Genomic DNA, 24,510 nt, shown 5'->3' on the forward strand with positions numbered 1-24,510 from the left:
GGACTGCACACCTGTACACCTGTACTACGTCTCCAACCCAACCGGGCTGACTTCACGGCAGACTTCACAGCTTCAGCCTGAATTATACATTTTTAACTTGACTAGACAATTATGTGTCTTCATTTTGACTGGAATGCATGCCATTAGGCTAGACTGTTTTTAGGGTGTCTGGAGTTCACATTTGTAGCCAGACTGAGCTATATCTGTCTTTAGTCCGGACTATCTGTACCTGCAAAGCCATACGTGGACCCAAGGGGTGATAACCCCTTTGAAATACATAAATGTAAACTGCTGTAATCATTCTTATTCTGTGCATATTTATTTTATATGTAAAAATTGTATATAGACATATATATGAATCTATAAATGCTATAGAAATTTAAGAAGACTAAAAGGGAAGATTATAGTACTAATCTATTCTTAATATCTTAAGCAAAATGCTGTAACATATTTGCAACTTGCGAGGAAATTAGGTCAAATGGCTTTACTGAGGAGCTTAAGTTCCACAGCTCAATATTTACTAGTGCTTCTTAATGCAATTTTACAGTAATGTAGTCTTTTTAACAGACATACAGATGCTATGACATGAAAATAGCTAAATTATTTAATGCAACAGATTATTTATGAAATTCCATAATATAACTTGTCATTGTCTATTGATTGTTTAATGATTTAATACTTTTCTAACTATTGTGTTTTATCTTTGCTTTTAAGAAATATTGGTCATGTGTCCCCATCACTTTATTAAAAACATTGCTGTGTTTATGCAAACATTTCACAGATCACATTGCCCACATTATAATTTGAATGTCTCGCACTTTACCACGGCAATCTTCTCAGCACTCCAATAAAAATATTTAAAGACTTAAACTTTGAAATACACTTTTTGTTAGTTTACAATCATACACCAAATCTCTCTAATTTAGTTCACCTTTTCACCTATAACACCTATAAACAACTCCTCATAAAAAGTATGTTTAATACGGAATATAATTGCCCAAAAGACTTTCCCAGAGTTTGTTAAATGAAGAAATGTACAACAGATGTGGCTGTTGACTGACACTACACAAACCCTGGGAACATTTTGAGAAAAGTTATCTGGTTGCCATGTTATCTGTCTGTTATGTCTAAAATCTGCCTAGATGCACATGGGAACCTTGGACTCTGGTAAGGCATCTCTCAGGTGTGTTTACAAACACAGTGAATTCCCAACTCAGGACAGTGCTTGCTCGGTTTTGTAAGGCAGGAAGACATGACATGGCCACACTCACAAAGCCTCCTCTGAGACTGTGCCTGGCCAAAGACTCAGCTGACTCCACACGCGCTACAAAATCAAGTTAAGGACTGCACTTCTGAAGATGGGTAGCTGGACACTGCTACTGACCTGAACAGTGATGATTTTGTTGAGACCGATGTATTTAGTGGTATCTTAAAATATCTCCACAGTTACCCACTAGAGAGGACAAAGGCATCTTTACAAACTTTGGGAGAAATTAAATGAAGCCAGGCCAATGCTTGATTCTGTAACAGTGATTTCAAAAAGGGATCATTTTAGACTTAAGAAACTCTTATAATAAGTAATAAACTTAAGTCTATTTTTAAGAAAATTCTACTCTTTAATTACACATAAAACTTCTTGGTCAAAACCATTTTGCCATAGTGTAGACATTATGATTAGGGGTAGGCTATACACTGCAGGCAGAGAGCATGATGCAACTATTCCAAATGGAACATTTATACAATTGGACAGCCAGGGATGGGCAAATATACAGCAAAATGTATTTTTAAAATAAAATGTATCTTAATTGTGTCAAAATGAACTATAAAATACAGTAGCCACTCCATGTATCAAAATACTTTATTTTTGTATTTTTTTTTTTTTTTTTTTTTTTTTTAATAACTTCAAACTCATGGGCATGTCAAGGGCATGGATTGCATATGAACCACAGGGTCAAGTCCACTCATTAATATTTTGGGGCGATAAAATTGTCCCTACCAATATTTTAGTGAACTCATTAATATTATTTTTGATGTGAAGTATTCATTCAAACATTCATTTATTCAAACATGTCCTCATAAAGTGTACTTCACAACCGGTTTATGTCCCTACCAAAGCTGAGAGCAAATTTATGCCCTTGGTGTGTGTGAGCAACCTACATGTTATGTAGCCTACTTATGGCATAAGTGTTTTGTTTTTCAGATTTTTCTTAAAACACATAAAAGATTACCAAATATTGAATGATTTAGGGGGAAAATATTTTTATTTTAGGAAGGTGACAATAAAATACGCAGCAATTTTCTTCAACCCAATAAAATACAAATTACAAAATACTATTTCGTAGGCCTATTTCAAATCTCATACCAGCTATATAGGCTACTTTGTTGTCAGCTATCTACTTTTGGACAGCTATGATAAGTAAGCCTATGCAGTTAAAGTGAACATCAAAAACACGTCCTTCTAAAAATGTTTTGATCTGTTGTTTTTAGATTTTTACAGAGGTAAACAGTAAATAAGTTTAGAAACAATTATGTATAACAGATGAGGTAATATTCCATTTGTTGCAAATGAACAGCATGTAAAATAAAGGTCGATTTCATCCAGGGTTATTATCTAAACCCAAAGTAATCTAATAGCCTTGAGGCTGAGCAACACTCAATACGGCACAAGTGTGCTACAATGTGTTTGGCCCACACACAGTAAAAGAAAGGTTTGTCCAGAGAATGTTTGTCCAATGAGATACAAGCACTTCCGCCCAATTCTGTTTTCCGTGCACCAGAATTTGTCTCACTTCCTTTTAACTTGTAGTCTGTCAGACACAGCTAGGATGCTTTAGCTCTAGCATTAGCCAATAAGTTTAACAACCTCCACTCACCGGAGAAGCATTTTGCTGTCTGCAAGCCCCATCAGCACATTTTCCACCAGCACATAAACAGTTTTGTGCACTTTGGAGATGCCGAATATTGTGCTTTTCAGCGGGAGCTCCCATCATGATCTGTCACAGCGAGTGGCAGACCGCCTTGGCTTGGAACTGGGCAAAGTAACCACAAAGAAATTCAGCAACCAAGAAACATGGTGAGTTTTTGCGCAGTGCTAGACTGCGAACCACAACTATCTAGATAGTATGTTTTATAATTTTATTCAACCCTTGGTCTGCTTGCATCAAGCATATGCGCACTATGCTGGCCAAACTCGTTCCTACGGTACTCATGTCTAACGTGTGCAGCGTGCATAGGGTATGGTTCTTCTCCTACAACACATGTGCACCCCATGCATGCGAGTTGTTTTGGATAGTTTACTGGCGTGTGTGACTGAACTGGCATATAATATAGCGTTATATAATCATACAATTTGCATTCGATGTTCACATCGCATTTCAGTGTTTACACGCGATGCTCACGAGAATGATTAAGGAGCTAGCAAAGTTCGCTAGCAGCATTATCCTTCTGTGGCTAGATGGTGTAGCCAGCTAACGTAACTATCGATGGAGAATATCAGTTGTTTATGTTTGTAATGATAGCTGTTGATTCGTTATACCCAGCATAATTAACACGTTTCTATATATTAGGGCGAGATTAAGGTACATTTTATTTCACTTTACGTTACCTACTAACCAATCAAACTGAGCTCGATAACGTTTTTGAGGTAACGTTAACCTGATTATGTTCCAGAGGGTAACGTTATGCTATGATTAACGTTAAGCCGCTTCTGTCAGACTGGTGTGACGCTTACCTTTACCAGAACAGCTGGATTTCAATCTTGCTTGGCTTTTTACCTGAGGAATCTCAGCACGAGCACTTTTTCTCATTTATGTAATTGTTGCTCACTCGCTGCTCCTTAATTGGCAAATGATAGACATGTCATGTTACAGGCTATAACTTAACGTTGTTCGCGTTTTTGACCGATGTAACTTTCAGGTATGACTCCATCAGAAATGTAGTTTTACAGTATTTTAATCGTTAACGTGGTTTTAATTCCCTGTCCCTTGTGTCGTGTTTTCCCCGTGTGTTCAGGTTAGTACTTGTGCTATTAATAACTAAAATATTAGTTATAAAATACTTGCTCATAATAGATGTCACATGATTGCACATGAATGCACCGCAGGCCTAACATTACGCATTCGGTGCTACAGGTCCTATGATCTGAAATGCTACTGAGTTGTGTACGTAGGCCTATTTATTAACGGAGAAGGTGACTGACCTACATTTGAATTTTTTTCACGTCAGTAAATGTGACGCAATCGCCACTAACCTTTTAATGGGACAAACTGAGATTCTAAAGGTTATGAGTAGGCTACACACTTGACACTTCAGCCATATTCTCTTTAGTTGTTCTGCTGTTATGCAGGCAGGTATGTTCATGTTGGGAAATGACCTTGACTAGGCATTTGTTTACAGTTGTTGGTTCCCCTTCTATGGTCCCAGCCCTCAAAGGGTATGAAGGCACGATGGTCCAGTCAGGCAGACTTGCAGTAGTCTGCAGCTACTAAATACAAATCTTAACTGCAGTGATCTCAATTCAGTTGCAAAGCCACTTTCCCTTCTCCCTCTTGCCAAAAGTAAACCCCTGTCCATACACTCAAACTCCATGGCTATGGACCAGAAGTTTCTGCTCTGTGTGCATTTTATGCATTGTGACCTCGGTGCCAGAGCTGATCTCAGATCAGATATTGTGCGTGCGGCGGACGGCTCTCCAGGTCTCGTGCATCTCGTGCCTGTCCCTCACATGGGCTGTGCGGCTTGCCAGATGCTCCTAATTCATTTGCGCCATGGGCCCCTCAGAATTGTCTAGAGGCTTGTCCAGAGGTCACATGAGCTTGATGACTACCAGATGACGAGGGGAATATCTGCTGAGAGGAATGTTTCACGTTAGCGTTACTTTTTCCCTCGAGACCAGAGATTCTTTTAGGTGTCCCCCCCCCCCCCCCCTGCATTTGCTTGAACCAGAGATTGTCGTCTGTTCTCACAGTTTCTGTTTTGTTGTTAATTCTTTAATTAGCTTTCTCAGGATGATATCAACTCTATGTTTTGTAGCTTCCTAATCTTTAGTTTAACATCTGGACATAACAAATTAATTAAACACAATTTAATTTTTTTAAACAATTCATTTAAAAAAAAAATCCATTAAATCAAATGAAATATTCAGATGCCTTCATGTGGTTCATTTTATTTGAATGACCTGAGACTAAAATTTGAGTCTGAGCTGAGACTCAATTTACATAAGCTTACTCCCATGAGGGAATGGGAGCCCTTACTGTACATTTCTTATGTTAATACCCATACATACAGTAATATTTGCAGTTTGCCAGCTACTTGCCTAAATATGCTCACTTAGACATGCTAATTGACCAAAGGAGTACACATTTCTGATTTACTACTTATTTGCAGGGCAGATGTAAGCCAATATCATGAATTTCCCCTAGGGATCAATAAAGTATATCTATTTATCTAATATGTCAAAGGCCAGGGAATGGGTTTGGAACACTCAGCCGCCCTCTGTATTCCTATTTTAAAATTGGAACTGAGTTGAGTTGAAACTGAATATAGCATCACGTGGAATATGCAAAGATGGACTGATTCAGAATCAGTAAAGTGCTTTTCTGGTGCAACTCATTGTTTTGGACAGTGTGGAGATTGGCGAGAGCGTCCGTGGAGAGGATGTGTACATCGTGCAGAGTGGTTGTGGGGAGATCAACGACAACCTCATGGAACTTCTCATCATGATCAACGCGTGCAAGATCGCCTCCTCGTCACGCGTCACTGCGGTCATCCCCTGCTTCCCATACGCTCGACAGGACAAGAAAGACAAGGTATGCCTACCGCATTCATGCATCAAACAAACACCTTGAAATCACAACGCACTTACCATTGTCAAACCGTTAGTGACCTCATCCGTGCTGACATGTAGAATGCATTGGTGCTTTAGTGTGAAAGCATAATCTATACATGGGATTTCTATGCAACGTCACGAAAACTTGCGCGCGCAACTACGGGGCAGAAAGCACCATAGAGCAGTGCTCTCCATGAAAAGATTACAATGAGTTTTTGTGCTGAAAACCACCCCAATCGAAATCACGATGGTTAGAGAATGTTCAGTAGCCCTAAAGGAATGCATGTCTTTGCTAAAAACTTCAAAGGACGATGTTGAATGTCAAATGAATGACAAACTCTGAAATAAACTCTGAAATGAGATGTTGCTATCATTGAGACAGCAGAGGTATACAAACAATGCTGATTGTAGCTTACCGCAGCTGACTGGCTTATGTTTGTTGTGATAGACAATTTAGCAGTGTATGAAGCAGTGTAGGATTTATACCTTTTTAAAGTGTGTTTCAGTTCCGAGGCTAGTTGGAGAACAGTAGTGTGTAGAGCAACTGTGAGTTTTATAAGGCCTCCTCAAAGCACAAAGCAGTGTTTGTTTTGCAAGGAGATGAAATCAATCTTAAGCACAGTGATCTGTGGGGGGAGAATAAACAGTCTCCCACGTCCCATTGATCTCAATTGTCTATCTCGTCAGTCTGTGTACGGCAAGTTGGGAGATGCAGGATAACATGCTGGTTTATCAGGTTTCAAAAGGTCCCTTCTACATGCTGAGTCTCTGTAGCAGACGTTGAACAGTGGACTCAACCCACGAACGCAGTTAGGAGTGCAGATTTCCCAATAAATGGACGGATAGAGATACTCAAACACTCAAATAATCACAAAATGTGCAGAGCACGGTTTTAGAGACCCACATCACTGCTGCGCTGAAATCATTTGACTGCAGACAACATTCATGCCTGTTTATTTAATTATATAAATGGTGGCTTACATAAACGCTGTGAGTCGTGATGTTTTGTTGTTTTTAAAGCACTTCTGTAAGCAGGGTTTTTTGAGGTCACCAGAGATGATATGAGGACAAGCCTTGTGGTAGAACCTTGGTATTCTCTTTGGAGCTCTGTTGGCTAACCGAGGTATTTCATCATCAGGCACAGGTCAAGGTTTACAGTAAATAAGGTTTCACGAGTTAAACAGTTTCTCAGAGCACCGGTATATGTTCTACAAGTTTGTGTGTGTTCAACAGTGATGCACTTATATGTGTCCACATGTATTCTGCATTTCAACAGGGTGTATATTTCTACCTATATGAAAATAAAGGTAGGAAATAAAAACCCCATGGATATACTGTGCAGGCATGCAAACTCCTCACCTTTTGGCAAAATTCGCTGTTTTCATTCCAGAATGAGTGACTTCCGTGGTTTGTGCAGATCCGATGAGAGAATTTTTTTTTTTTTTTTTTGGGGGGGGGGGGCAACAATGTGAGCTGATTTTTATATTGTACAAACACCTGTTTTGAAACAGTGTGCCCTCCACGACACACCTACCCCCTCTCCCACCTCCCCCAACATTATTCAACTGTGTGCACCATATTGCTGTGTAGCAAAGTAATATTATACACTATTTGAAAGCTTGGACACTTGGAAATCCATACATGACAACCTTTTTAATGTACAATCTCTATAGTGCTTTACATTGTCAGATTAATCTTACTATGTCTCAATTAAATTGTATCAAAAATGCCCTCCTCCCCCTCCTCCGCCTTTGGTGCTTCCCTACCTTCTAGCTGCAGTGTGTATCCTTAGCAATAAGATAGATGCAGGAAATTGGGTATTGAAATATTCACAGGAATCCATATTTTTATCCATTGTTTTATCCAATATTAGTTGTGCAGATGTATAGGCCATCACCCCCACACCCATTGAACCAACAAAGAAAATGCAAAAATAGACTTTTGTGTAATTATTCCATATTTTGTGTAGTCATTCTATATAAGAACCTCTGAAATACAATCCAAATAGTCTACAAGAAACCACACAGTAAGGCTATTATTGTCAATATGCATTTTGGGTTACCAAAAGTCCTATGGGGAGTTTCCATAGGGCATTTTACAAAACGCATGAGCATACCTTGGCAAATTATGGTCTAAATGGTCTATATTGATAATTTGCACACAGCTTCACAAGATCTGGTGCTAGGGCTCAGATGTGTTTCTAAGTCATAAAGTGACCTAGAGAGATGAGCACCAAGAGATGCTTGTTATCCGGCAGACAGAAAAAGCAATATTCTAGCCTCTGTAACTCTGTGCCAGTACTTCACACAGCTATTCTTTCCTAAGAAACTACAGGGTCTGAGCTTTCTAAAGAGGTCAAGCATTTGATGGTAGGCCAAAAGAGGTGGGAACAGTGTCCTCTGAAGTAGGCATAGTGCAATTCCGGGGGAAATAAGACCAAAAATGCCCATTCCATAGGAAGTTAAAACATTCCAAATTGATTTTACAAATTAATCTAGTCTACCCTATTTTATATAATAATGTTAGTCTGAAATAGTGTGTGTCTCAAGCAAGTTTTTTTATTACCTGGTTTGGTATTCAAATATTTAAACGCATCATCCTTATTGTAATACTACTGTATGTCTACTATGTCTTCATGTCCAATAGGCCTATGAAATCTTCAGAAATGTCTGAACTTCAGGCACAGAGAAAAAAAGGTAACTCATGTAGATTGCTTAGGCGGAGAGGAAGGCCATGCTGAAGCATGCTGCCAAACCGTGCAAGTGGGCCCTTTACACTTAAGGAGAAATAGGAGAAGAAGGCACTTTTATTTTTATCATACATATGATTTTTTTGGCCACAACAATTTTATAGTTTGTTTTCTTTGTAAATCTCTGGTTTTGGGCCATTTCATACTCCGTGGAAGCTATGCACTATTGGCAACAATGTAATTTGCGCTTGTTTCGCTATGAAACGGCAAACGGCCATCTCCCCTCTTCGCGCGCCCTTCTCACCTTTTTCACCCCTGACCAGTTTGCATGCCTGACTGTGCATATCCTTATGTGAAATATTGAATGGCAGATTCGGAATCCTAGGCATTCAAGAAAGGATCCTAAATGATTGATTGCTCTTTTATTACCTCACAGGGTAAACTATTATAACTGTTTTTTTATATAACAATGTGTTGTCGGCATTATGTTATGAAGGCAATAATGATCTAATGCATTATTTCTAAAAAATAACCCCCCCATCTATTGTGTCCTTTCTTAGAGTCGGGCTCCTATCTCGGCTAAGCTGGTGGCCAACATGCTGTCGGTGGCAGGAGCGGATCACATTATCACCATGGACCTTCACGCCTCACAGATACAGGTCAGTGTTTGGATGCTGAATGGTCAGAAGGTGGTGCTTTCATGTAACCTCTATGATGACACGTTAAGCACCCAGACTCTGTTTGCATTTGGTTTTAAAATGCTTCCTGGGTGATTAAATGACAAAGTGTACATCTGAGACAGACACACAATGCTATTTACCTGTCTTATCACAAGTCTCCGAGCTTTACAGCTGGGACATTGCTGCCCACTTATGTTCAGATTTGTCACTGCCTTCGTCACTTTCACCAGAAGTGTCCTTGTCAGTAGGCATTAACATTTACACTACAAAAGACATGTGGTGAAATGTGTCCCAAGCCATCAAGGAAAATTATTTGAGTGATTTGGATTAAAAACGTGCCTTGATGGTCATTTACACTTATATTTAGTGCTGTCCTCTTGTGATCTGATAGGCCAACACACATTTTAAAACCAAGTGTTGCAGTGTCTTGAGACAAATTCACTGTGTTCTGAATAAGATTGACCTGTGCATAAGTTACTGGGTTTTGGGTCGTTATGGTATTGATACCTCCAAATAGTTTTAACTGCAGAATTTTACTTAACTAAATCAGAATGTACAGTAGAACCTGTTGCTAAATCTTGAAATAAAACCCTTTGTAAAGTTTCTTGTCTCTTCTTAGGGTTTCTTTGATATTGCGGTGGACAACCTCTATGCTGAACCTGCAGTGCTCCAGTGGATCCGTGAGAATATTCCGGAATGGAAGAACTGTATCATTGTGTCACCTGACGCAGGGGGAGCAAAGAGGTAGGTCTCTAGAAGCACGTCTGTAGACGTTTGTCTGGACCGGATCCCTTTTCAATAACATTGAATGGATTTCACAAAAACGTAGTTCACGGTTCACACAAGGCTGTTATTTTCTCAAGGTCGAAGACAGTCAGTTGAAACTCTTTTGTATACTCTGGTAATAATGTAGCAAAGTGGCCACAGATAAGAGGGCACCTTGAGCTCGAGTGAAATGTGCTGAAATGTGTCGCAGGCATACAGATTTAGCCCCTCAATGGCTCTATTGTTAAATCCCTCTCCTGCACTCATTGTATCAAATGACATACTTTTGAGACTTAATTTGCGTCACAAGTGTTCTGCTTGTGACATGAGCAAATCTTTCACCTTTTTAGAGAGGCTGTGTTTTTCTCCTCTTTCTACCGCCTATGTGGTTTGAATTGCACTATTTCTCTCTCCTGCCTTGGTGTCACTGATTCTCTTTTCTCCCATCTCAAGGGTGACCTCCATTGCCGACCGGTTGAATGTTGAGTTTGCACTCATCCACAAAGAGCGCAAAAAGGCAAACGAGGTGGACCGCATGGTGCTGGTGGGAGATGTGAAGGACCGTGTGGCCATCTTGGTGGACGACATGGCAGACACCTGTGGAACGATCTGCCATGCAGCCGACAAGTGAGCGCTATACCCGACTATAAGCCAAACACAATTACCCATGCGTCCACTGCAGAGAGTGCACTATTCAGGGGCTTTTCACACCGAGAATTATGGATAGATACCAAGCAGCTGTAAAATGTCACCTATGATGTTCTTAAAGGTCTTTATATCTGTCAAAATAAGACTTTAATACAGTTGAAATGATTACCGTTTATGGTAGCATATTTAGGTGTATCCATATTCTCCAGGCCATTTATATTCTTAGAGCTCAAGTTGAACAGGTGGCTTTCCTAAAGGTTTCCTAAAGGTTTAAAGGTCACCATGTCTCTAAGTTTGAGCTTTTGACTTCCAATTGTGGAAATCCCGGTAGTCTCCATTTGTTGGTCCGTTTGTTCCAGTGTGAGCATGTAGAAGATCTCCACACGCCAGAGCAGGTCATTTAGGGACAAGGGGAGTAGAGCTGGGGAGTGGACAGGCAGGTCATTTAAGAGGGGGAGTGGAGCTGTGAGCTGATCCTTTGCAGGCTGTTTACACAGCTCGCTAGTCCTGACAGGTATAGCACGGTTTTGTAAACATTCTCCCTAAGAGTGGCTTTGGCATTGTCCTGTGTATGGATAGCCCTTTGTGATAAATGTCACTTCCCAGAAAGGACAGTCTGAGCTTATTTTTTCCTCCCAAGGCAGTCTTGGTATGGGAAATGTGGCACTGTAGGGATCACTCACTACATTGTTATTACCTACAGTGTGGTCAGTGTGTGTTGTTTTGGGATGGGTATCGGGGATGGGACCAGTGCTAAGGTGTTAAAGGTTTGGGACTGGTCAGTACATAAATATCGGTTAGCTTCTGGACCAACGGTGCTACTATCGGTATTTATGTGAAGTTACAAGTGTCCTGCTTTTATTTTTATGTAGAGAAGTATCAATAAGAGTAACAATAAGAACTGGTATTTTAGCTGTATTGATATTGTATCACTAAAATGCCCACCCCTAGTTCTGAGAGATATGGTTATGCTTGTTGTACATGGCCTTCACACCAAAGGAGCAACTCTGGCTGTTTCTCAAATCTCACTAACCTCTCAATGTCAGTGATTTTTCTTCTGTTCTTGCTATTCCCAAAACATATTCATTGTGAACTATAGTAAGTGAATGACTCACTGTTGTTATTAGGACTCAGCGTGTGTTTTTATTATGTGTGTGTTGCAAAGGTTGATCTCCGCTGGAGCAATAAAGGTGTATGCCATCCTCACGCATGGAATCTTCTCTGGTCCTGCCATCTCGCGCATCAACAATGCTCCCTTTGAGGCTGTAGTGGTCACCAACACCATCCCCCAGGAAGAGAAGATGAAGCAATGTCCGAAAATACAGGTACTGAATACACACACACACACAGGCATGATGGCATACTGCTGAGATCTGACACACACACACACAGACTCAGACTGGTATGACAAGCAATATTTATTGTGAAAGTGACCTGAACTTGACACAAACTTGAATCAAACAGAGGTCAGCCCAGAGAAATAGACCCCTTAGTGCTGGTTAGCCCTGTAGACTCACGACCGTCATTACTCAATTAGTTGCATACATGCAGATTCATGTGACCCAGGCACTAATAGGACGGGTGTGATGTCTGCTCCATCCTACTGCAGGTCATCGACATCTCCATGATCCTGGCTGAGGCCATCCGGCGGACCCACAACGGGGAGTCGGTATCCTATCTCTTCAGTCATGTGCCCCTGTGAAGTGCTCACTCCCGGGCAAGGCTTTTTGCACCTCTCGTCCCCGCCAGCCAGTCAATGCTCTGCTCCTGCCACACACACACACCCTCACACACACGCACACACACACACACACACAACCATGCCCTTGTGAGGCCACCAGCAAGTGGTTGCAAGTCATTTCTACATTCCTTTTGTCATTCCCCCCACAATGCAGAGCACCACCTGGACAATCTGTGTTTTTCTTTTTTGTTTAATTTATGTATACATTATGTTTTATTTTCACTGGCCCAGAGATCTTGTAGTTGCCTTTACCAAAGATCTTGTTGCCTAACCATTTCTTTTTGTTTTGTTTCTTTTGCCTCATTTGCGTTTTTTAAAAAACACAAATGAAGCTCTTGTCATCCGTTGTCGGCACAGTTGTAGTTTATTAACTGCGCCTCCTGATGATGTGATGTTGACTGTGATGGTCCCCTGTGTTGCACCTCTTGTTCCTTTCTTGTAAGTCTTAATGGGTACACTAGTGAGGTATTCCAGTTAATCTGTGGACCTCTTCACGATCTGGAATAAATTCCCTCAGACACTGGGAAAGGCCATGTGTCCCATGCTTTAAGCCAGTAGTTGACTTTTCCATCCACACTTCCAGTGTCTTATGGTAGTGGCTTATGTAAGGTCATTGGTTTCAAACTCACTCTTCAATTATGATGTTATAGCTGGTTGTAGCAATCAGAACAGTGTTAACACATTAACTCCTTTTGTGCTATGATCCATTGTAGCCATAGTCTTGATTTCCTGATGTAATTCTGTAATGTACTGATTGACATAGAGTTTAAATACCCATGTTTTTTATTTTTTTTTATTCCTGCCATACAGTATGTATTGTTTGTTTTGGGCACCCTTGTCAATAGATGAGAAATGTGTCCGGCTTAAAAATCAGTTGACCTGTAACTCATTCCCATGCACATACTGACACTGGTAACATACCTGACCTCGTTCTTTGAAATCGCCCCATGTGATCATTTCATTGTTGCACCTTAACACAAATGTATAGTAACCCCACCCCCACCCCCCAGCCTGTTTCTGGCTCCATGTAAAGGCACCTTTGTTGACTCTGATGCCCAGTCGTCCTTGTCTTCCCCCATCCTGCTGTGCTGCACATGACTCTATCTAGCCTTACTGCTCATTCATTGGGATTTAGCCAACTATGCCTTTTTGTCCTGAGGGTGTACCCTTGTACCACCGTTGAATATGTAATGCGACAGAAATTATGCTGATCAGTAGTATACCATGGACGTTCATCTTGACCTTTATTAAAAACCCCAGATGTACAATTCTAGGGGAAGGCTGGGTATCACTGTCTTTCAAAGGAAGTGCACAAGACCTTTGACTGTTATGAATAGTCAAGTGTTGACTAGCAAAAACCTCAAACCAAAATGACACATACTAGGCTTACTAAATCCGCTCTATTATGATTGCATGTTCGCTTTGCCCTTGAATCGATCCTGAAAACCCCAAATCTCACTTTGAGCTCTTTTGTGGAGGTCTAATTGGATCATCCATATTTACACTCCTAGGGTTGGTCTCTGATCAAGCCCTAGTGCTGGACAGGAAGAGAACTTCAGTTGAATATTTAAGTTTTTCCATTGACAAAAAGGTTGTAGTCTAGGACTAGACTTAATTAATTTACAGGAAACCGGCTACTAGTTGCTCAAAGTAAAATGGCCTCTTGAGCAGTTAACCCTGAAGCTTTTCCTTTAGTTTACACTGCAGCAGTGAACTTTTTTCCCTTGGGGAATGGCACCACACACACACACACACCTTGACACCTTTTGGACCAGTATATAGAGTTCACCTCTTTAAAATGACCTCTACCCCCTGACCCTAATACAGGGGTTGTATTGCTTTATCTCTGTCAATCTGTAATGACCATTCCAAATGTTTGAGTCTTTTTAGACTCTTGTCCACTAGTATTGAACACTCGGACACCAACTGAAGTCCAGCGAGAGTCACAGAGAGGCTGTTGTAACAGGCAGTTCATTAGATCATTATCCTCTTGTAAAGATTATTTTTGTGTATTGGGCTCAACAGCTGTGGGGAGAGCATGCAGAAATTAGTGATGGGCAAATGAAGCTTTGGTGAACCACTACCATAGCAGTGTGAAGGTAGCAACACTAATGAAAAAATCCAATATGGCTGCCACATGTAGATTTTTCAACATAAAAGTCCTTACCCAAACCAGTATATGTAACCAAAAATATTGGTTTGCTAAGGACTTTTATGTTGAAAAATGTATGTGTGGCGGCCATCTTTTTGCTTTTCAGCTAGTGTCGCTAGGTTCACACTGCTGTGGTTCAGTGGTAGCCTAGAAATCTAGACGCGCCCCTAGTTCAGTGGTTCACCAAAGCTTCATTTGCCCATCACTAGCAGAAATACAGTTGCCATATTTTTATGCGGTTAGTGTTCTTTATCTGACAATGAAATAAAGTGCTGTCGGTGACTTACAAGATATGGGTGGTTTTAAATGAATTCCGCAAATACGCATGGGTCCCCAGTGGAGAGTTATTGCTGTTACTATGTTTAACAGCAAGCAACAAAATGGAGAAAGCATGAAGCTGAACAGTGTTTCATCTAATGAGGGTAGTTAATTTGCAGATTAACTTTTTAGATATTGTTTCTTTAATAAAACACTACATCACTTGTCATGGCTATCAAGTTCTTATACACACCATTTTTTGAAGTGAGTGAAACAATCCAACAGAACTGATTAGGTAAATATTCTGTATAATATTAATATGAAGTAGTATAAATAAAGTGGTCGTGGTGTTATGGTTAGCTGACACCAAATGTCTGGTAAAAATGAGTGTGGTCATTTTACGCCAAAATGAAAGGCATAAAATCAAGATGTATGCCCATTTATGTTAACCTCATACATGTCTTCGTCAGACGCTGCCATGCTTCGAAAACACCACCAGAGGTCACTCATTCCTGACCAAAGAGAAATGAACCTTGCTTGAAATCCTTCCTCTATGGTGGCTTCTTGTGATGGTCTGCACCTCGTTTCTGGCAGTTTGTTTTCCTGCAGTCTGTTTTGTTGAACCTGGAGATGAATGGGTGATGACTAAGTAGTACTGAATACGCAGGTACCAAGAGTATATCTTTTTAAGCTCTGATACTCTTGCCTCGGCTGGAATAATTTGTCTGATAGCTAACATGCTAGCTACCTAGCTAACGTTAGCACGATAATGAAAGCCCTAGCTGGCTGCTTAACCCTTAAAAGTGTAGGTTTTTGAACATTCTAAGTTCCGCAACAATTGAAGGTTCTAAAATTCTATGTTGAATTCAATGAACCCAGATATTCTTTAGAATGTTAATTTCCCAACATTCCCGTCACACCGGTGTGACGGTACTCCTTTAAGGGTTAACTAGGCACACTCGGAAAGTTCGCCTTCTGTAACAAGTGTGTCAAACTTACAATACAATGTTGCATCCGAACATTGTCCTGTGTAACATTGTAGGATTTTATTGTGTCCTGTTATTAACCAATTAACATGTTATCTCTTCACCAGGACTTTACAGTTGGATCTTAACTTTGATAGGTATTCCCAAAATGGTACGTTTTCTTATGATTTAACAGCTCTAACGAGAGGTTGTCAGCACAACACTTTGTGCATTCACTTTAAACATTGCTAGATGATAATGATACAATCTGAACATGTGGTACTTCTTTGGTAACCTGCTGTCCTGAGATGAAACCATAGACTGTAAAAAATAGGATGAAACCTTTGTTTAACATCAATTCCATATTAGAATCTATACCTTTGCAGCAGTATAATGCTGGAACATCTCATAATATTAGCACACATGATAGAAAAATGATCCACAGATATATGTGGTTGATGTCTGTTGATAATTTGGTGTTAACTATTTTTGTGACTGATGTCTGCTTATGATTGTGGTATTGTCCACTTTAGGCCAGCTCTGGATACCCAGGCAGCTGGTATGATCATCCCCTGTATGCACGCTATTGGCAGCACTATGACCATGCAATGAACTGGTACCAGAAACACCGGCGAGCATATAGGAAAGCTATGGAAGCTGCTTATGGTCCTATGGCTCTTCCTACCCGCAATAGAAATATTCCCACCCACTCAGGCCGGCACATGAGGGTACACTCAAGGTACGAGGAGAGGGATCGGTCTGGCAGTGAGAAGGAAGAGGACTCTTCAGAGAACTCAGAGAGTGAGATTGAGTGTGATGTCACCAATATGGACATCTCCGAGGAGCTCCGCGAGTACTTTGCTCATACTGAACGCCATAGGGAAGAGCTGAGTAAGTATTTGTGTTGAGTTGGGTTATGGTTATAGGATTTGACAGACGCCTTTGTCCAAAGCGACACACAAATACAAAAACAACATAATATTTAAAATTTAACAGGGAACAGATTAGAATGTTGGTCAAACTATAATAAGGAGAATAGCAATAATAAACAACAATTTCAATTCAATCAATAGCCTAATACAATAAGCAATGAAAATGAGGGAAAAAAGCAACAATAAACAATAACAATATAAAAACAATGACATGGTATGACTACATTAAGGAGAATATCAATAATAAACAATAATGTCAAATTAATCAACAGCCTAATGGAAATAAAACAATATTATACAAACCATAACGCTTAAGAAGCGGTTAAAGAACTAAGTGTATGTTGAACAGGAATGTCTTTAGACCCCTCTTAAATGACCCAAAACTACCACAGGAATGGAGAGCACTGGGCCCTCATTCCACCAAATGGAACCACTGAGGAAAAGAGTCTTGAATTAGACCAATTCTCAAAGCATGCTCAGTTTTATTCACCCCCCCCCCCCCCCAATCAGTTCAAATGTCATCTTCCCAAGGCCAAATGTGAGAAGCATTGATTTTCAATGCTTATATCAATGCGTATATGTTTTATAATACTCCATTACTAACATTTTTTATCCTTATTAAACCAGTATCTGGTATTCCCCACTCAGCATATTAATCCCTTACATTTTGAGAGGGAGGAGTCTTTGTTAAGCTAGGCTACCCTTGCACAAACTAGCTCTTTTATGCTGCTCCCTCCAACTTGCCAAGCTCAAGAGCAGCAGCCTGAGTTGTGCCAGCCTCATTACTCTGCCCATTAAATGCCCTGTCTGACACACAGTACCGGACATCATGTCCCAGGGAACCTAGTGACCCAGCACATGCTGCGCTCCAGTATGGCCCAGAACCAGTGCACTCTGATGACCCAAAGCCAACAATAGCGATGGTTCAACTTAACAAAGAGGGCTTTTTGTCAGATGACATTTGTTGACCTTTGTTATTGTGATTGATAATAATTGATGGTAAACTGTGCCGCTCTTGTCCAAAGGGTCTTCTCTTTTTTGGCTTGATGTGTAAAACTGTGAACTGATTTGAACTCGCTACACTATTAGCTTTTGTCATTGTTTCCTGATGACACCAATTTTGTGGGAAACTGCTATTCACTTACAAACAGTGTGAAATAAAATTTTAAGTGTAGTGTTTGGGCTCTGCCCAAGTGTGAAAAATATCCGACCATAATGACATTTAACTCTAAATGGTTGTTTCCTTTTTGTCCCTTCTCCTTTAACTCACAATCTTTATTTCTGTCTCTCTTGTCTTAATGCCTTTTGTTGTTTCCTCTCCTCTCCTTTCCTCTCTTCTCCTCTCCTTTCCTCTCTTCTCTTCTCCTCTCCTTTCCTCTCTTCTCCTCTCCTTTCCTCTCTTCTCCTCTCCTTTCCTCTCTTCTCTTCCCCCTCTCCTTTCCTCTCTTCCCCTCTCCTTTCCTCTCTTCTCTTCCCCCTCTCCTTTCCTCTTCCCCCCTCTCCTTTCCTCTCTTCTCTTCTCCTTTCCTCTCTTCTCCTATCTTCTGCACACCCCCCGTAGAGCGACAGCAGGAAGAGGAGGCGGTTCGGCACGAGGCCTACGTTTTTGCCGATCAAGACCTGCGTAGATCGGCAACAGATCGCCGCTCCGTCTCGGCCCCCCTGGAGCGCCCAGGGGAGAGGAGGAGTGCGGAGATGAAGAGGCTGTACGGGGAGAACGCAGCACGCATCCAGGCCATGGAGACGGCCATGCAGCTCAACTTTGATCGCAACTGCGACCGCCTGCAGCCTAAATACTGGCCCGTGATTCCGCTGAAACTGTGAGGCCTCTGTTCTAGTCAAGCCCAGACTCACTGAACTGATATTTTTTATATGTGTATTGACCTTGTTTGTTTTTCATGTCTTTGGGTGACAAAATAAAGGTGATCGCTGGCACCAGCTACTAAAATATGGTGATGATATGGTTAAACAAGGTGTAATTCTGTTCTATGTTATCTTGGTGAGATTCTAGTATCTGTGTGTTAAATTATACTACTGCTCTCAGCGCTCAGCTTTTTCTGTGCCTTGAACAGAAACTCACAGGACACAATCACCAACAGGGGGCTCTGTAGGGTCGCTGCCGTTCCTCCTCAGGGTGAGATATCCCTCTCAGATGGAGCACAAGTTCCCTCTGTATTTGTTAGCAGTCTCATCAGATGTGCTTGTTAAACCATGTTTATAATTTAGATGATGTCTTGCTAAGATTGTACACAAACATCAGTGCCGGTGCACTTCAATCTATATCTTCAAATCCTTTGAGCCAAACCAAGTGTGTGTATTTTTATTAGTAGTTTTAAGTAGTACAGTCTTCGTTCTCCGAATAGCTACTTTCTCTGATCACAGAATATCAGTCTCTCTGTTGCCATAGGAACGTGCCGTAATCCTCATGGGAATTTTCTTTGCACCCTGTAGACACATCAGGGTTTTTTCGAGTCCCATCTGTTCAGACCCCCTCAGACCAGAGTGGACGCCATCTTCGGACCCTTTTCCCCCAAATCTCCTTCGCCTAACTCCACTAACGTGACCTGATCCGTTTCCGATGGCCTGTTAATGAACTGAGGGTGTAGAGGAAGTGGTCGTGAAGGAGGGGGAAACATTGCATTTTCATTAATCTTGCTCAGCCATGTGTGGATGACTTCATGCTCGAGGCAGCATCCAAGCATACGGACCAGGCTGTGTGTGCATATGTGTGTGGGGGCGTCCTTTTATTTTTTTTGTCCTCAAGTCCGCACCCACATGCAAAGTAGCCTTGAAAGGGTAGCCATGTCCACGGTGGTCGGGATGGGTTGGGATTAAATGTCCAGCACATACCTTTGTGAAAGCGAACCTGTTTGCTCAGTCTGAGATGTCAGTCTTAAGAGGGTGCTTTCAGGGGAAATTCATTACAGCCCAAAATAAGATGGCGATATGCTGGTTCCTGAAGCCAGAGTGTGTGTTTTTAGGGACTTTTTTTGTGAAGCTCTTGAGTGGTGCTGAAGCAGAGCATGGTTGCCGTGGCACTCTCCTCCCCTTCATCATCTTCGCCAAACTAGGTCACTGCCCACACACACACACACACATACTCATGCGCACACACACACACACACACACGCATATACTCACTAATGCGTTTTGTCTGTTCCTTTTTTGAATTTAAGGCACTTGAGTCCTCTGGGCACTGGTAGAACTGTTTTCCTGACTTCCTTTTATTGTACAGAGTGTTTTTGTATGAAATGCTTGAAATTCTGGAAGCATTTCTCTGAAATAAAAGTTATTCTTGCTTTGAGAACTGATGGGCCTGTCTGAACTGACAGACAGAAGAATGGATTGATGGCCCTGCTTAAGACAGGATAGCCAAAAGTCACATTCCATTAGTGCTGCTTGTGCTTTTCGATTCCCTTAGAAAAGTATTTCAGCTTGCTTATGGTATTGTATCCACATATATCCACAGTATTATTATTCAACCCGTACAGCTCCACAGTCATGTCAGATCACATCACTTCTCTCCACAGGTGGGTAGTGGCCTATATTGTCTTTATCTGAATTTAGACCTTGGACTGTAGTGTTTGATTGCTACAACCCATAAAAATGTAAAATAAAATTGAAAGGGAATTATTGTTCGCATGTAAATTTGATTTATTTTAGATAAGATATCCTCTATAAGTAATGGTGTGATGGATTAACATTTTAGGGGAAGACTTCTGTGATTTGTAAAATTGGCCAAACACTTGTGAATGGTTAATGTGAACACTTTTGTGGATGGATATTTGAGAATGTGGATGGATAGTATCAGCTAATGAAATGCTTTAAAAAAGTAACTTTCAGTTGTGTAGACCTACACTGCAAAGCACACGGAGTAATTTCAGGTTTTGGTCTGCACACGCTAAGCCCTCTCAACGGAGTAGCTAAATGAATCAAATGGACGGGAGTCAAGTGCCATCACTCACCATGGAAATGTAGAGGAATGAGGAGCAAAGAATTCATCTAAGAAGAACTGACTCAAGGTTTAGGCCAGGGCAAGCTTGGTGACCTCAAGAGCCCTGGACACATTAGATAGATAGATACATTTAGGATGGTTTTGGATTTGAATGGATAAGAGAGCCATTGTGTAAACAGCATGTTTTATTATATTGGTGCTGACAGTTTCCAATGCCATTGTTCACATAATGATATGCTTCACTGTGTCAGTCTGATAATTTTACATGTATTCAACACAAACCCAGCTTTACACATGGTGCCATGGTTACCCCGGGCCCCCTTTTCCAACTTCTGGCAAAATAATGCGTAGGCCCTTTCTGAATGTCAAGCAGTCCTGCACCAATTACAGAGTTTAGGCCTACTTGTTATTCTACACACACTGCTCAGAGAAGAGAGAGAGAGTGTGTGTGTGTGTGTGTGTGCCACTTGGGTTGGCTGCTTGGCCTTCCTTCAAATGTTCAAAGTTGAATAGGGTTCCCAGACCGCTGGGGTTCTAGTTGCTATGGCACAGGGTTTTGGAATATCCGGCAATTCATTCACACCCTTTCTCATGCCGATTCCAGTGACATAGGCTACCCAATCCCCCAAAACCCTTGAGAGTTCTTGGAAAGTCTCCTCTTCAGTAAACACTGACACAGGCTATTCGTGTCTCGATAAGTAGTCTGGGAAAACCAACCAAAAACTCTTTACCTTTTATCCAATATGCCAAATGTGGTGAAAATGTTGTCCCTCTCTTGAATCCCACTGAGAGCGGACTTATCAAACAACACAATAAGCAGATCTAATTTTGAACCCTGAATCTATGCCGCAGAGGCCATGAGGCTTTCCGCGTCACGTTTGTGAAGGCTGTGAAGGGACGCTCTGCCAAATGTAACAGGCGCGCTGTCCACATCGATATCATTCCAGTGGTGCGATCCAGAGCCTATCCAGAGACGCGCAGGTTACAGCCTTCATAAACTGTGCTTGTCCTCGTAAACGGTAAAGAGGAGTTAGGGTACAACCAGGGGACCCCCAATCGGTGACGTCACAGTAGACTAGGGGAACGGGGCAGCGAGAGCAGAAAGGGAGTTCAACTTTTGTTTGGTCGAGTTAACCCGAACTCCAAGAAACTCCCGGTCGGTCCCTTGTTTTCTCTCGCGAAGGCAACGAAATGGGTATGTAGCCTAATAATATGTTTTGCACTGTCGTTTTTGTGCCTGATGTATGTGAGGTTTTTGTAGTAACTTATTGCTTACAACACTAACGTTTTAAAGAACTTTGGTGCACATGAAAGGGCTGTTTGCATAGACTATGGCGGTTTAATAAATAATTTAGCAACACAATGTTCCGGATTAATATTAGTGTTGCATAGTTTGTATAACTGCCTGTTGCACTCCGTTGTGCAAGAACATTTAATCTGCAGAGACAGAATGTCCGCTGTAAGAATATTGTCCCTGCCTGGACATCACTGAGGCAATGTAGCCAACCTTAAAGAAATGCTCTGCTTTACTCTCCTGTTTGCGCATTTTAGTGATCAGGAGTTTTAAGGAATGTTTAAGCCATAATATGTGCGCTGCACTCTTGTTCATAGCGATTAATGTTTTATTGTTGTGAATGTGGGTTTTGCGCTGCGTGTTTCTTGCTCTTAATTTCACCCACGCATGCTGTTTTCTCGTTAAATGGCCCTGGCTGAGCTGGGACTGCCCCTGACAGTGCGAGTTGGCCTCTGGGCTGGTGAATTGAGCTGATGTATGAGAAAGAATTCCAGTGTTCATTTGTCCCAGCTGTGTCCTTGGAATGATCAATTCTCTTGCACACACATTTTTCTTCAGTGTGCTGTATCCTGCCAGACTTTGGGCCATTTACCCCCAGATTTCACACACGCACACACACACACACACTGTGGACAGTATGACACCAGTGCATAAATTCTATTTTCAGGGCTTTAGGTTTAAGGTCAGGGTCGGCGATGAACTATTTACAATACTTTTTGTCTTAAATGTAATTATTAATACATTTGGTAACTGAAAGCACACTCCCTCTCTGTGAGTGTTCATAATCCCACAGTATACTCACATGCTGCTGATGCTGGCTTGCTGTTTACTCGAGGAGTGTGAGAGAGAATGAAATGTTTGAGGTCCTCAGGTTGTACAGGGGCGGCTACAGCAGTGGAAAGGTGCACAAAGGTGCCACCCCTCCAAAAGGGGCCCATAAGTCCCTGCAGTGGAGACGTGTATTTAGATAGACGGCAGCTAACAGTGGACTGCACAGTGTCCAGGCCTGGCCTTCGTTTTCACCTGCTCTGTGGGCTGTCCTTGTTGTGTGATGGAGACAGACTAGTGGTCAATCTCCATCATCACAATTAAAACTCTATAATGTTTCTGGGTACATCACAGGATCAATAGTGTCTTGAGAAAAGCTTTGACCAGGTTCATTGGAATGGCTGTTTTTCTATGTGTTTGTAAGGGAGTTTTTCCTTGCCCCTGTTGCTCTTGGGTGCTCCTTGTTGGTGGCCTTCGTTTTCACCTGCTCTGTGGGCTGTCCTTGTTGTGTGATGGAGACAGACTAGTGGTCAATCTCCATCATCACAATTAAAACTCTATAATGTTTCTGGGTACATCACAGGATCAATAGTGTCTTGAGAAAAGCTTTGACCAGGTTCATTGGAATGGCTGTTTTTCTATGTGTTTGTAAGGGAGTTTTTCCTTGCCCCTGTTGCTCTTGGGTGCTCCTTGTTGGTGCCCCCCCAATCCCACACCTTTCTTGCCCTTGCCACTTAATCTACTAAACCCCTCTTCTACCCCCCCCCCCCCCCCCATAAATGCACAAATAGGCTGACACCAGACATAATTTCACTGCATTTCTTACTTCCAGTAACTATATGCATGTGACAATAAACTTCCTTGTATCCTTGTATCCTTGTATCCTTTATGGCCTAAAAAGATAAAAAGCAATGCCATATCAACTCCCCAAGATAGCCTTCTCATGGAGCTTTGCTTCTATAGGTGACCTCACAATTACAGACAAGCCACCATCCATAAATTATTTACCTACCCCCTGAGAAAGAGCAGTTGACCCTGACATTTAAGTTTAAGAGGAAGAGAATGATACTCTGTTTTTAAGTTTAAGAGGAAGAGAATGATATTCTGTTTTTTAACTGTGTGAAGTCAGTGGGTGGTTTTGTTGTTGGAATCTGCTCAGTCATGAGAGAGAAATGATACTGTGTTGTCACTCCCAGCTGTAACACTCTTAGCAATGCGGTAGGTGACGTCACGCGAACAAACTTACCGTGCGTCCGATGCAGGCCCATTGCGCAACAACCTCGAGAGCCGTTCAGCTGATTTAGGACCAGGTCCAAATTGGATTAGCAGGGGAGGTACTGGGCAAACAACTCTCACTTCCTTATCCTTCCCCTGGTCATCCAACCAAGGCCCTCTGTGCAGCTCCTGAGTAGGGGGCTCTCTCCTTGTGCAAGTGTAGGATATTAGGAGCTGTTGGCTCCCCAGCAGCTCCTATCCGCTTTGGCACAGGTAGCTTAGCTGCCAATTTGGACTAGCATTCCTGAATCCTCCCAAGGCCAAAGTTTCTATGCTACATTACATTGCATTACATTGCATTACATTACATTACATTACATTACATTACATTTGGCTGGCACATTTTTAACCAAAGCGACTAACAACATGGTAAACAGTTTAAGTTTTAAAGCAATTCTCTCAACAATTTTAGGACAATTTAAAAATGGTAGAGAACAGTAAGAATAAGTGCATCAGTGAGTGCTGTTTTTCAACAGTTGAGTGTCAGTTCAAGACAGGTGGTAAGTGCTAGGATCAGCAAGACTTGTTGTAAGTAGTGCTATGAGAGAAGATGTTCTCTAA

The 24,510-nt window shown here is 41.5% G+C and overlaps 3 protein-coding genes across 3 annotated transcripts in view; all 3 read left to right on the forward strand.

Moving 5' to 3' along the window:
• The first annotated feature begins 2,806 nt into the window (after positions 1-2,806).
• Positions 2,807-13,623, forward strand: LOC143135983 (ribose-phosphate pyrophosphokinase 2). The gene is made up of 7 exons (XM_076296383.1): positions 2,807-3,073; positions 5,624-5,807; positions 9,077-9,175; positions 9,816-9,940; positions 10,415-10,588; positions 11,775-11,934; positions 12,219-13,623. The coding sequence occupies exons 1-7, from the start codon at positions 2,952-2,954 to the stop codon at positions 12,309-12,311; spliced, it is 957 nt and encodes a 318-aa protein (XP_076152498.1). The 5' UTR covers positions 2,807-2,951; the 3' UTR covers positions 12,312-13,623.
• Positions 13,624-15,294: 1,671 nt separating this feature from the next.
• gemin8 (gem (nuclear organelle) associated protein 8) lies at positions 15,295-18,609 on the forward strand. Its single transcript, XM_076296384.1, has 4 exons — positions 15,295-15,427; positions 15,854-15,897; positions 16,259-16,616; positions 18,219-18,609. Exons 2-4 carry the CDS (start codon positions 15,895-15,897, stop codon positions 18,479-18,481), a joined length of 624 nt encoding a protein of 207 aa, XP_076152499.1. The 5' UTR covers positions 15,295-15,427; positions 15,854-15,894; the 3' UTR covers positions 18,482-18,609.
• Positions 18,610-21,585: 2,976 nt separating this feature from the next.
• gpm6ba (glycoprotein M6Ba) overlaps positions 21,586-24,510 on the forward strand; it is a 34,931-nt gene continuing 32,006 nt past the window's right edge. Inside the window, exon 1 of the mRNA XM_076296386.1 lies at positions 21,586-21,807. Coding sequence (XP_076152501.1) covers positions 21,804-21,807 — 4 coding nt within the window. The 5' untranslated portion in view covers positions 21,586-21,803. The remainder of the gene's footprint in view (positions 21,808-24,510) is intronic.

This window comes from Alosa pseudoharengus, unplaced genomic scaffold (assembly GCF_046254945.1).
Source record: "Alosa pseudoharengus isolate Yale_2024_CS ecotype anadromous, Long Island Sound unplaced genomic scaffold, YU_APseudo_1.1 YU_APseudo_1.1_scf_20, whole genome shotgun sequence".
Lineage (NCBI taxonomy): Eukaryota > Metazoa > Chordata > Actinopteri > Clupeiformes > Clupeidae > Alosa > Alosa pseudoharengus.